Genomic DNA, 14,291 nt, shown 5'->3' on the forward strand with positions numbered 1-14,291 from the left:
GAACTGAGGTGGGCTTGAACAACCCATCTGCATCTCTACTCTGCACTCCCAGGTTGAGAACTGCAGTAAACGCCCTGCAATTCAATGATAATGGCCTCGTATTTGAGCGTATAATTACAGCCCAAACAATCTCATATTATGCTCTTCCATTATAAGGACATTAAAAGGAAACAGATAGTGTGATTAATTGGTTTAAAACATATGAAGACATTTTTCAAAAATTGCTTTTACAATCAGGGGTTTGTGCAAGGACCGTAATTGAGAGTACCCGGGGATGAAATCTGCAATCTTGATACTGGAACCAGATGCCTTCTGCATTCTAGTTTTGCATGCTCTTTGTGTGCTTTGAATTATTGAAAATTGGATTACATTATTGTCAGCTCTGCAAAACCAGATTGCATCCGATTTGTTTCTGCCTTGAGCTTCAAAAAGCATGCGGTTTAACAAACTGGAACTTATTTGATGCTGATGCTGAGGACAAAGAATCATAGGGGCTGATGCACAAACTGCACTTTGTAGTATGTTTTGTAGCACTTTGTGAAAAGCGTATTAATAAATCCTGGAGATATAAATAGCAATGATTTTAACACTTGCAACACACCCAGTAATGAAATTAGTGATTGTTCTCTCCTCCACCACCCATTTTCAGCAGAAGCTCATTACAGCAACCAATCACAGCTACACTGTCCTCATACAAAAGGAATACACACACATCAAAACTCTTTTCCTGCTTTTACAATGTTGGTATTGTTGGTCTGTCCATGGTTTAAGAAGGACTAATTTGAGTAGGAGGATAGTGCAGGTTTCCAGACAAAGGATCAACATTCTTTGGTATGTCCACAGAAGATGTTATTTCCAGATACCCCCCTCCGCATGATGTGATCCTGGACATACTGATGAATGGGGGCAGGAGCTGGATTAATCTACAGGCCGCTCCAACGTTATCCTAGCCTCTGTCAAATACTAGCTGCACTCCATTTGATTACCAAGTGATATTTCCAGAGCTCTCCTCTGACAATGTTGGCATTCCACAGGCAGGCCAATCCCGATGCTTGCATCAGGTCATGTGATGCATCAATAGAAAAGTACATCTGCTTATAGCCATGCCACAGTCACTGATGGAAAGGCAAATGGTGACAGGGGAATTTTATGGCTTTACCCTCTACAGCCCGATTCACAAAGGTAAACTAAGACTTTTGGTCTAAGTTTAGACCAAAAGTCTAAGCTTACGACTTTTTGATACTCACAAAGGTAAGTACAAGTATTATCTTTACGTCCACACTCGGGGTGGATCATCCACATTTGGGGTAGAGCGTAAGGGCTTGGCTCTTCAGCAGGATCAACAACACTGCAGTGGGTGGACATCCTTGCTTCCACTTGTGGAAGAAAACTGGTGACAATCTTAGAACTATGCTGGACTGGGCCCCCTTCCACTGTGCAGTATTATCAGTCCCTACTTAAGGACCCTCAACTTTGAAAGTAGTAACACTTCTACACTTACATAGAAATGCATTATAAGTACGTCAAGGTTAATATAATTGTTTTTAAAGTAAATGTGTAACTGTACATATTTTGAAATGTATTCATTCTATTAATTGCACATCAGTGATCACAGAAAACAAAACTGCAATATTTATATTTCACAGGAGTATTCGGAAACTTTGTCCCGTGATCCTCGAAAAGATGGCTTCTGAAAGCATGACAGACTTAAAAGACAGAATCCTGCAGAATTCTACGTCACTATCTAACTCCACATTGGAGATGCTCCAGAATAAAATGCTGCAGACGGCTTTACCCACCTTATATCTCTTCATATTCATTGTCGGCATCACCATCAATTCCATTTCCATGTGGATCCTTTGTTTCCATGCACACCCAAAGTCGCCCACAATCATCTTTGCTATTAACTTGGTCATCAACGACATGCTGTACAGTGTGACTCTTCCGTTCCAAGTTGCATACCACCTGAATGGAAACAATTGGCCCTTTAGTCATGTATTTTGCAGCATTGTAACCGTATTATTTTACGGAAACATGCAGGGCTCTATTTGGACAATGATGAGCATTAGCATTGAACGATATCTGAAAATTGTGCACCCACTGAGTTCCAAAAGCTTGACCACCAACAAAAAAGCTCTTTGGGTCTGCGTTAGCATTTGGACACTTGTTTTATTGTTAAACGTGCCATACATGTATACAAATCTAACTGTTCATGTCACACAGCTACAGATAGTCACTTGCTTTGATGTAGTTCCCAGAAACATGTTTCCCTCAAGACATCATTTCTACATTTATTTTGCAAGCGTCGCATCTTTGACTTTTTTCCTTCCTTTGACCGTTATGACAGCGTGCTACAGTGCAATCATAGCAACGCTTGTGCGGTCGCCTCCTTCGCAACTCAGAGAAACCAAAAAGCAGATCATCTTCCTTATTGTGGCACTACTTATTGTATTTTTGGTGTGCTTTTTGCCAAATCATGTGTTGCAAATTCTCCATCTTGTTTATAGTAAAAGGTATCAGTCCCTGTATGTGGAGTACAAGCTTTCTCTGGCTTTTTCCAGCCTCAACTGCTGCTTGGATCCTTTTGTTTACTATTTTGGTTCCAAGGAGTTTAGAAAAATCGTGGAGAAGAAGATCTTTTGCTGTGGTATGAAGAGTTCACTTGACAACACCACCAGCAACGTTTCAGAACATTCTGTTCCATTAACACAAATCAATTAAAGAATGGACGTCATTTATCGGATCTATCACTGTTTTGAAAATGCCACATCACTCCTGTCCATCACTGTAAATTTAGCAGCATTCAGTATTGATGTGCTTACGTGTTATTTAAGGACATTTTGTACATAACTACCCTGTCAGTTACCCATTTTCAGGCCTATCAGCTTGGAGTGTGTACACTACGGTGATAGTTATCTTGGTCATTTTAATTGTCACTAGAACAATAATTCCAGTGATTTGACTCCATCTCCCTTAGATATCCTTGACACGGAGAAACTGTTAACTTTCCACTCACAACACAGGTAACAATCAATTTCATATCTATTAAGTCTGCATTGAAACTGGTCTTGTCCTATCATTTAAAGAGTGTGTTTAAGACAGCGTGACAAATGTTAACATAAAGTCCTTAAAACCCCTTGTTCTCTTTCAAAGACATCACTATATATGTTTTTTTTTTTTTATCAGCACTAGATGTCATTTCCAGGAAAGAAGGACAATATTCTTCTGTGGGCTCTCTCATCATTTTCTAGATCTTCTTACGATTGGGTACTATTAATGAAATTGCACCACTGAAATAAAAAGAAATCACTCCAAAGCTTCTCAAGAACTTAGGGTCAGCAAGAAATGCTTCTGACATTCAGAAAAAATGCGATGATGTCAATTATCCACAGATGTTTCACATGCGATGAGAACTGATAAAAAAATCCCGGAAACTAATCTAGTCTTTTAAAGAACAAACCCGCAAAAATCAAATGAGGCCTTTGTAGGAAATCCGCCTTTTCTGCATGGTTATTCCTGATGTTTTGCCTTATGCTGAACCATATTTTATTGCTGTGACACCATGCTGTCAAATCCCTCTTGGCAAGAGCATTGAGCCACATGTAACACTGGGGGCACACTTGAAAGGAGAGAACAAGATGACAAGACAACTCTTGTTGATCTCCTGTCTGGTTGCTAAAGAACCCTGCTTTTTGTCCTACCAGATTTCTGTGCCTCAGTTTGTTGTGGGCACAGTGCCTGCTTCAAACTGGATTTTAGTGTTACATGTGTGATGACACTACTGATTCTCCTATGACGCTGCCACACATATCCATGCTATAGAAGCCATGTTTACTCTGGCTGAGGACATCTTGAAAATGCACTGACGAATGGCATTTTGTGCCTGTTTTCATAAAAGCAAAGAGGAACTGCTGAAAAAGTGGATATGGTTGACCCAGGAAACCTTTTACCACATTGCATAGGGAATGCCCAGGAGTCACCCTCACCCACTATCTGGTACCAGGCATGAATGTGACATCTCCAGGAACCCACTTAGAACAGTTTGTGGACCGGCAGAAGAGAAGAGGATTGGACCTGCCGTCTGTGACCTGAGAGGAGCCCTGAAGGACTGACCTGTGTTCTCCTGTCTGCAGGACAACGAAATGGGCTCAGGGGTCATTTGGTTGACCTCTGGCATTGCTACAGGATGACAACAAGTTGTAAGAGGTCTTCTCCTGGAAGTACCCAGATCACAAATGCCAAATGGACCTGTGCTGGACCCTGCTGTTGGCCTCCGTCTGTCAACCAGTGTGTCTCTAAATGTTTCCCCTGATGCTCTGGGAGTCTTAGTAGTGTACCCTTGTGGTTAAAAGACTAAGGGGCAGATTTATGGAAAGTGGCACTGCACCAAGTGCAGAGCCACTTTCCCTGCACCCTTTACCGCCCCCTACCACCACCATGTGCCGTATTCAAAATACAACGCACCATGACGCTGGGTAGGGGGCAATAGCGTAATTTTTATGACGCTATTGATGTACTCTGCAGGAGTAGCACCAAAATATTGGCGCAGGCATAATGTAGCGCAAAGGGTTACAAAGTGGCAAAATGCATGCATTGCGCCACTTTGTGAATGTGACACATGGATTTTGACCTCGTTGGGCTACATGAGCATCATAAACACTGACACTAATGTGGCGCAAGGGGCTTATAAATATGCCCGTGAGGACCTGGTTTAGAAATCAGCAGAGGGGAATACTCTGCCACAAATGTGACAGATATCACGTACGCCATAGTAGGATCCCTTTCTGTCCCATGGGGATCGTAATACAGCAGATAGGATATCCGTCAAATTTGTGACAGAGTATTCCTTCTGCCAACTTCTAAATTAGGACCTAATTCAGATAAAGTCTTTAAGCAGGGCAAACCTGATTTGTGTAACCGACCCACTTTCCATTGTGGTCAGCCTCAAATTGAGCCTAAGTCCTGGTCTATTGCAATCCTTTACTATCATTGGCACGTTTTGCTATTTGGTGCTATTTCTACTTAAAACTTTAAAAATTCTTATCACTGGTTCCAATTGCATTTTTGTATTGTGGTTTATTAAATTTTACTCTATTTTTCTTATTCAGTTTGGGATTTTTATTGTTTGGCATTTTGACTTTATTATTGTTTGGGTACTTCAGAAGTGCTTTACACGTTACTCTGAGTTGCGCCTGTTTGCTCTTTGCCATAGCTACCAGGGTGTTGAGCATAGGTTAATTTAATGACTTTGATGGTTTACTCCTACAGTGGTTGCTGTTATTCCTCAAACTGAGTAGTCATCTACCCCAAAATGTAATCAAATGTCTTACATTTATGTTTAGCAGTGGGATCCAGGACTTCACTTTTGCCCTCAGTTTTTGAACCTTACGTTGTTGGTAATATTGAAGAGGATCTGGCTAATGTAAAGAACCTTAGCATGCCAGAGCTGAGGAACATGTGAAAGCAAATGGGACTAAAGTTATGTTGGGAAACTCAGAAAGGGGATTACCAGTCAGATCCTGATATGAAGTCCATCAGCTACAGTGTATCTCAGAAGAGACTGAGGTTCAAATTGAGGATGGAAATGAGAATGGCAATGAGAAAGAGTGCGTGCCAGTTGAGTATTCTCCCCAAGGATCAGGATCCCGTGCAATGTCTAGGGCAGGCAGCTGTGTGTCTTCCCACAATTTATCCCCAGAGGTAGGGGTGGAGAGGGCCTTGAAGGTGTAGCTGGCTACCTTTGCCCTTTAAGGGAAACTGCAGTCCTGGCCGCTCAGGAGATAAAGATTGCTGCAGCAGCAAACCTTCCATTGGATGCAAAAAGGTTGACTTGGACCTTAAAAGGGAAGAAGGCCCTGCTGGCCCTGGAGAGGATCCAGTGAAAGATAGATTTAAGGTATTGTTTTATTACCAAGTTTTATTGTATTCAGGTCATGGTTTTTCACAATACAGGTCTGGTAAAACAGGTCAAGTAAATCCAATGTTTCCACCCTCTGTATGCCCCCCAGTTCCCCTCGCACATCTCACCATTAGCATTCCCTTGGCATTCTACAACATATCACAAGGTATCAGTCCTTCACTTCCCTTCAAGCGATCCTCGTCCATTTGGATCATATTCGAGCACCACCCTTACCCAGGGCACCCATCACCACCTTTGGTTCCATTCTTATCAATGCACATCTGAGAGGCACTCAGCCTCGGTTGTTTGTCTTTTCCCATCTCAAGTCCACCACAGTCTTGGGGTAGCCCGCTCCTGCGGTACATTCAGTAGGACTGACCAACAGCCTTCACCGCACTCCAGGTCCCTCAGGCCTGGCTCAGACTGGCCTCTCATCCCCAGACCCCTCCAGCAGTCCACTGTTTGGGAGAACCGTGCTCGTACAGTGCACAGAATCTGACCCACTTACTTATTTGGGGGGTAGATGTAGAGGTTCTTTTTCTCCTTCTTATAGGTCCTTTTTCTCCTTCTTTGGACTCCGTCCAAAGGCCAGAGAACTTTCATCAGTTGTATTTGACACCACAAAATTGCACCACAGGGGTTTTCACCGTACTCGAGGCTCCAGTATCGCCAGAGGGCTGTGACCGGCATGGCCCAGGTGTCTATGCAGGCTACCAGGTGGACCTCTAAAAAGTCTTGTCTAGATCATATCATAGTCTCGCCTTATGGCGTTTCTACCTCCTCAGTACCACAGCACCATTCTGTCCAGGCCCCTTCAGCCATTTGTCTCACTGGATCCAGGCCCCCCCCACCGGGCCTCAATTTAGCTATTCTTCCTCAGGGACCAGACTCCAGGATCGTCTCAGGACCACCTACAAGCACCACTTAGGCTCCTCTCTCTTGGCCACTGCCACAGTACATACCTTGTGTCCCTGCAGAAGGCCGGTATTCGCTGCGCAGGGCCAACATTTCCTCAGGCTCATCCACCTCACTGCCTTAGGCCCATATCCAACACATGGGAGGAATGTCAGGTCGGGTCCCCTTCATGTTGCCCACACTCTGCTGGGTCTGCACTCCCTGACAGCTCCCCTCCTGGGTAGTGAGTGTCTCCCCCGAGGGGGCGTGGCTAGAGTCACCTGCTTCTCTCAACTCCACTTCGCCCGTGCCAGGCCCTTCAGCGTTCCGTCCCTCAATGGCAGCGGCAGCCTCCTTGCGGCCCGGAGCACCACAAGGCCTCTCCAGTCAGGGAATGGGGGTGAGAGGCTCTAATCCAGTACAGCATCCCAGCACCTCTACTCGGAACCACTCTCTAGTGTGGCCCCTGCTCGTCAGGCCCCAACGACAGCTATTCCACACAGCCCAGGCCCTGTGTTCTTTGCCTCATTCCGCAGCCAGCCAGGCGCTCCACCAGAGTGCTTCAAACGGCATCTCTGGTTGATGCAGGGCGCCCCACGTCATTATGGCTCAAAGTTGCAAACAGGTGCTGCGCTCCCTCACCAGGCCATACAGTCTGATCATCAAGGAACACATCTTGTGTATTTGTTTGTCAGTGTTGCATCAGCATCTATTGGAGTCCAAGCGACTGACCTCAGAAAGCATGGAAGGGTATGCAGTACGGTGCCCAGATGATCTCCTCTGAGGGAGATCCTAAAAAGGAGGGGCTAGGCTTGCTCATGGAGAAGGAGGGAAGCAAAGAGTCTCAAAAGAAAACTTCTTTGGGACCCAAACTTCTAAAAAGGAGAAAGAGTCCCAAATCACTCCTTGTAAGCAAGGAATTGGGAACTCAAGAGGAAAGAAACTATTGGCAAGTGTATATGTGTTGACTGCCTGGTGCGAAGGCACAAAAGAGAGATTCCTCATGCCGCAAGGGAAAGAATAGCACTAGTGGTCACTCCACAGGGGTAACTAGTAGAGCTTTGGGGGAGGATTATACAGGGGGGGCCCTAGTAGCCCTTAGCTGTTAGGAGTACCCAGGTGGTGAATTGTGAACCCTGAGCAAGGTAGAAATCCCTTTCACATGGTCACAGTGAATGTGGTTACTATCATTGCTGTGCGCAATACCTGTGCCAACCAGACAATAGTAGTGGAATGGCTGTTTTTCCCAAAACCGTAACTGCGAGGACAGGTTTGCTGGTTCAAGAATGTCCATAGGTAAGAAGGCCACAAGGCCATGGTATCCTTAGATTGGGGGTGGGGACTTGACCATAGGAGGGTTATCGTCATTCCCCAGTTGTCCATTGACTGCATCCTTGGCAATGAACTCTCAAAATTGAGAGAAAAGCAAAGAGGGTCAGCCACCTGACATATCCTAAGGACTATGATTTCAGAGGGTACACTCCCTAAGGGGTATGAGGTGGTGGCCATTCACAGTGGGAATACCATTGTGTCATTGGTTACATATTCTGAGGGGAGAACCCATCAGGACTGACCCCAGTGATGCCACTTCAATCCTGGAGGTGCTAACTGCACTGTCACAGAGACAGAGGTCAGGAAACCTGCACAAGGCAGGCACCTATATGACATATAGATGTTGTTTCACCCATGAAAGGAACTATGTTGCCATCCTAGAACTTCTAGACTGCCAGGTACCTATTCAGTCTTAGGAGGCCACCCCTAAGATGGCAAAAGTAAGAGTAGTAGGTTGTCTATCAGCGTACAGTGTAGCCCTCCACTTAGAGGAACCTAAGAGGCCAAAGGGACCTGAGGAGTGAGTGGGGGACTGTGTGCAAGCCCCATGGTTAGAAGTGAGGCCTACCCAAGGCCCCATATTGAATCCTCCTAGCAGCGGATGCCCATGGTCCTGGCTCCTGACACTGTGACAGCCGTCAATGGCCTCAGCTGGATACTAGCCTTTTAGGCAGAGCTTGCCATGGGTTAGTGTGCAGAATGGATCGAATAGCCTTGTTGGCCATGGTAGTACTCTCTGCTTACTGGGATGTATCTGTGAGCAAGCTAAGGTTAGTCACATCACAGATGGCATCTGCAGGGGATAAGAATGGTTCCACATGGATGCGGTTGGTGGTTAGGAAATATGTTGACAGAGGGCTGCAGGTACGTTCAGTGAGACATAAAACAGACAAGTGCCCCTAAAGAGACTGCAAATTTTCCATATTCTATCTCCTGATCAGGGAACCGTGTCACAGGATTAACTAGTTTACCCTAACCATTGGCTTAGGGCAGCCAATGCAGAAAATCTGTCTTTACTGCATGGCCATCCATGGCTTTAGAACTTTGTGCACTTTACAACTGCTAACCGGTAGTAAAGTTCCTTTGCTACCCCTTTAAACATGATTGAATTGGCATACTCCTAATTGACATATTTATTTGCCTATTAGTCTGTAGCATTTGGTACAAAGTGTACCCAGGACCTTGAAGTGAAATGCATCTAGTGAACTGCAGCACCTAGTCTACCATTGTGGCCTAACTGTAGCAGTGTAAAAACTGCACTTTAACCTCTCAGATGAATGCTTTTGACAGGTAATAAGTCACTCCAGTGTAGGACTTGAGGCACACAAGGTAGAGTGCATGGTATTTAAAAGCAGGTCATGAAGAAATGTAATATTAACATGTCATTACAGTGGCCAGCATCCTGATCTTTTTTCACTGTGGCTAGCCTAGTTGTCCTTTGAAAACCAGAATGCAGATTAAGGTCCTGATTTATAGTTTGCAGAGGGAGTTGCTTCGTCACATATGCGTCTGCGTATCTGGTACCCAGGACAAAGATGTGGAGTCCAAGGGACAGTTGGTTGACCTCCTGTTCAGTCTACAGGGATACAACAAGCTACAAAGAGATAATTTCCTGGAAGTAACCAGCAGATCAGTGGCAACTGGACCTGTTCTGGAGCCTGCTGTTGGCCTCTGTCTGACACCATTTGAGTCTCTAAGTGCCTCCCCTGCTGTTTTGTGAGACATAAAAGTGTCATCCTGTGGTTGGTTTGGAATTAAAAGTCTAATTCAGGTAAACTCTTTGGTCAGGGCAAACCTAGTTGGTGTATCTGACCCACATTCCTTTGTAGTCAGCCTCAAACTGTGCCTAGGTTCTGGCCTGCTATGACTATAAACTATCATTAGTGGCTAGCGCTTTTGATGCTATTTCTACTTAAACCTTTAAACATTCATATCTCTGGTTCCCATCATTGATTGAATTTATGTCATGTTGGTGTCAATTTATTTATTAAACTTTACTCTATTTTTCTAATTCAGTTTGAGATTTGTATTGTGTGTCTGTTTGACTTTATTACTGTTTCAGAACCGCATACATACTTTACACATTGCCTTCAAGTAAGCCTGCCTGCTCTGTCACACAGCTACCAGGGGGATGAGCGCAGTTTATTTTAGACACTTGGAGGGTTCATTCTGACAAGGACTGTGATCATTCCTTCAAGGGGCAGTCTCCCACCCCACGTTTTAATCCAGTTTATTACAACCCGCTATTAACTATTCCCAAGGAAAGTTCTCTCAAACCGAAGTCTAAATTCTGTTTCTAAATCAGAGATGCCCCTATCCTCTTCCTGAGATCACCATTTCATAGACAAAAATATGAAGATTTATGCTGATGTCTTGTCTTCTCTTCTTTCCAGTGATAGCAGCACATTAAAACATGAAATGCCTTCTAAGTATTTGACATATTAGCCCTTCTTCCAAGTGATTATATTGCTGAAAACTTTACCCGCCTTTGATGATGCCATACTGGAGAAGATTGCCAAGATTGATTCCAAAATTGTAAATGTCCCCTTAAAAGTAGTATTCCTTACTAGTTCAATATCTGTGCAAACCGCCAAGTTAGTCAATCATAGATCAATGGCTAAACTCCCTCTGCTTGGAAAATTAGTAGAAGAATGTGTCATTACAAGTCCTTGATCATATTGCTACGTGCTAATTGGCAGTTACCAATTTGATATTAGACCTCAGTGTAACACAAATCATCCAGGAATTAAATAATCTAGTTTGTGTTTTGATTAAGAACTTTCTCCTAGTTTGTGATTGAGATTTTCAGGTCTACCTCTTTGAAGCTGGTGCGCGGAGGGCCAGAATTTTCAACCATATCCACAAGCCTTTGCATTTTCAATATAGAGCCACTTCAGTCTAAGCTCTCTGACATAGCTTTTTATCCTTATTATCACTGTTATCGCATTGTTGCCACTGGTTTGAATTGAAAACACTATTGACTCCTCTAGTAGATTGCATCCCAGAGCTTGCATGAATATGTGCCTTGGTGGAGTAAGAGGTTCGTGTTATATGTCATAGTCAAAGAAGTGCTCAAGTTGTGTTGTGGTGGTCTTGACGCTCTGGGTAAGCTTGCATGTGCGAAAAGAAAAGGTGGTGAAAAGAAACACTTTCATGCATGGATTGAAAGTTGAGTGGGTGGGATACTGGTGCCTTAATGAGAAGATGTTGGTGTCTTGTTATGGCCAAAGTTGCGCTATGATTGCATCACAGAAAATATGGCATTGTGACCAGACATTCTGGTATCACAGAAAGGTGTGAGAATCATGCTTGTCTTGGTGCACTCTTTTAGGTTAGATATCTGAACTGAAGACCAGGGATAAAGTTCAGATGAGTATCTAGGTTTTGGAAGGCTGATTCAGATCACAGCAGAGGCATTTTTGGAGCTACTCAAAGGAGAAATGGAAGGATGGCAGAAAATTGGTCATACTGTGGCATCTATAACAGGATGAAGGTCCAAGATGTGGGAAGTCTGAGAGGAGAAAGTATGGCTAGCCATCTATAATGGCTAATAGATATACTCAGTGTTAGACCTATCAGCCTTAGGGTGCCCCCCCCCCCAAACGTTTTGCCTACTTGCCTTCATTTGTTCTGGATTTTCACTTCTGTTGGCCTTAGGACTCTGTGCACTTTACACTGTTAACCAGTGCTTAAGTGCTTGTGCTCACTCCCTAAACATGCTTTGATTGGCACATACCTAGTTGGCATATTTAATGCCCTTATGAGTTCCTTGTAGAATGGTATACCATATACCCAAGGCCTGTAAATTAAATGCTACTAGTGGGCCTATAACACTTATTGTGCCATCCACTTAAATAGCAAGCCCCAGGCGTGCCATTGTGGCCTGAATACAGTGTCACACTGCCATGTTGATATGGCATTTAAACCTTCTTGCCAAGCCTTAAACCTTTTATTGCATACGATAGGCCCCAGGTAGCCCATAGGGCAGAGTACTGTGTAATTAGAAGGTGGACATGGTCTTTTAAATTTTATATGTCCTGGTAGTAAAAAACTCCCAAATTCATTTTTCACTACTGTGACACATACCTCTCCCTTTGGGATTACATTGGGGATTCTTAATTGTGAGAAAGTAGCCTCTTTCTAGCATGGTTACCCCCACTTTTGACCTGTTTGTGAGCATGTGTCAGTGTGTTTTGCCTGTCTCACTGGGATCCTGCTAGCCAGGACCCAAGTGCTCATAGTTTGTGGCTTAATGTGTGTGTTGTCAGTAGTGCTTGACTGTGTCACTGAGGCGCTGCTAACCAGAACCTCATTGCTTATGCTCTCTCTGTTTTTAAATTTGTCACTGTAGGCTAGCAACTTCATTTACTCATTTCAATTGGCACACTGGACCCCCTTTATAAGTCCCCAGTATATAGGTACCAGGGCATTGGGGTTCCAGGAAATCCATATGGGCTGCAGCATTTCTTTTGCCACCCATAGACAAACCCTTGCACAGGCCTGTCATTGCAGCCTGCGTGAAATAACGTGCATGTTATTTCACAGCCATTTACACTGCACTTAAGTAACTTATAAGTCACCTACATGTCTAAACTTCACTTGCTGAACGCTAGGTACAAAGTTACTAAGTGTGAGGGCACCCTTGCACTAGCAAAGGTGCCCCCACATAGTTCAGGGCCATTTCCCCGGACTTTGTGAGTGTGGGGACACCATTACATGCGTGCACTACATATAGGTCAATACATATATGAAGCTTCACGATGATAACTCTGAATATGGCCATGTAGCGTGTCTAAGATCATGGAATTGTCCCTCCATTCCAAATCTGGTATTAGGGAGCCAATTCCATGCATCCTGGGGGCTCCTCTATGGACCCCCATTACTGCCAAACCAGCTGAGGCTTGCATTGCAGCTACAGCTGCTGCCAACTCACAGACAGGGTTCTGCCCTCCTGGGTCTGGGCAGCCCAGTCCCAGTAAGGCAGAACAAAGCATTTCCTCTGAGAGCAGGGTGTTACACCCTCTCCCTTTGGAAATAGGTGTTACAGGCTGGAAAGGGGTAGCCTCCCCCAGTCTCTGGAAATGCTTTGAAGAGCACACATTGTGCCCTCCTTGCATAAGCCAGCCTACACCGGCTCAGGGACCCCATGTCCCATGCTCTGGCGTGAAACTGGACAAAGGAAAGGGGAGTGACCAATCCTCTGTCCATCACCACCCTAGGGGTGGTGCCCAGAGCTTCTCCAGTGTGTCCCAGACTTCAGCCATCTTGCTTTGCAAGGTTTGGGGGCACTCTGGAGGGCTCTGAGTGGCCAGTGCAGGCAGGTGATGTCAGAGACCCCTCCTGATAGGTCCTTACCTGATAAGGTAGCAAATCCCCCTCTCAGGGCTATTTAGGGTCTCTCCTGTAGGTTCTCTTCAGATTCTGCTTGCAAGTTTCCTTCAGGATTCCTCTGCAACAACTTCAGCATCCTCTGATCTCGGATCAACCGCAGCTGTCTCCAAGAAACGCTGAAACTTCTGCAACCTCAGCTCCAAGTCAGCAACTGCAACAGTTTCCATTGTGTGCACGCTCTGGGGACTCCCTGTCTTCATCTTGCACCAGAAGGGCTGAAGAAATATCCCATCTTCTTTGAAGACTACCAAAGCCGTCGGCGCCAGAAGACCGCCAGTGCTGGCGGTCTTCCGCCCACCATATTATGAGTACTGCTGGATTTCCACCACACTTTGGGTGGAAATCCAGCAGTAGTCGTGCTGGCGGGCGGAGGTGCTGGAGCGGTTCCACCGCTGGGCTGCCCCACCAGAAGGACACAGCCACCCACATTATGAGCAATAATACGGCCTGGCGGTGTCCTGCTGGCGGGGCTCTGCCAGAGGTGGAAGAGCCCTTTCCTGTTCCTTGCCGGACGACCTCCTCCATGGACCAGGTAAGTTGATCACCCAACAGGGTAGGGGGTTGGAAAGGTGGGGAGTGTTGTGTGTGCGTGTCTGAGTGTGTGTTGTCTAAGTGTGTGCATGAATGTGTGTATGCGTGATTGTATGCATGTCTGAATGTAGAAGTGAGTGCATGTATGAATGTAAGTGTGTATGCGTGGTTGTATGTGATTATGAGTGTTGTGGTGAATGTGTGTTTGTCTGCTTGTGAGTATGCATGTTTGGATGGTTTTGAG

General features: G+C 45.0%; 1 protein-coding gene across 2 annotated transcripts in view; it reads left to right on the plus strand.

The window, feature by feature from the left end:
• Positions 1-5,057, plus strand: part of LOC138250304 (P2Y purinoceptor 8-like) — a 319,845-nt gene extending 314,788 nt beyond the window's left edge. The window contains exon 2 of one of the 2 annotated variants that reach the window (XM_069205054.1): positions 1,647-5,057. In XM_069205054.1, coding sequence (XP_069061155.1) covers positions 1,684-2,721 — 1,038 coding nt within the window. In that variant the 5' untranslated portion in view covers positions 1,647-1,683 and the 3' untranslated portion in view covers positions 2,722-5,057. The remainder of the gene's footprint in view (positions 1-1,646) is intronic. The other variant, XM_069205053.1, reaches the window with a different exon arrangement.
• The last annotated feature ends 9,234 nt before the right edge of the window (positions 5,058-14,291 follow it).

Source organism: Pleurodeles waltl, chromosome 8, assembly GCF_031143425.1.
Source record: "Pleurodeles waltl isolate 20211129_DDA chromosome 8, aPleWal1.hap1.20221129, whole genome shotgun sequence".
Lineage (NCBI taxonomy): Eukaryota > Metazoa > Chordata > Amphibia > Caudata > Salamandridae > Pleurodeles > Pleurodeles waltl.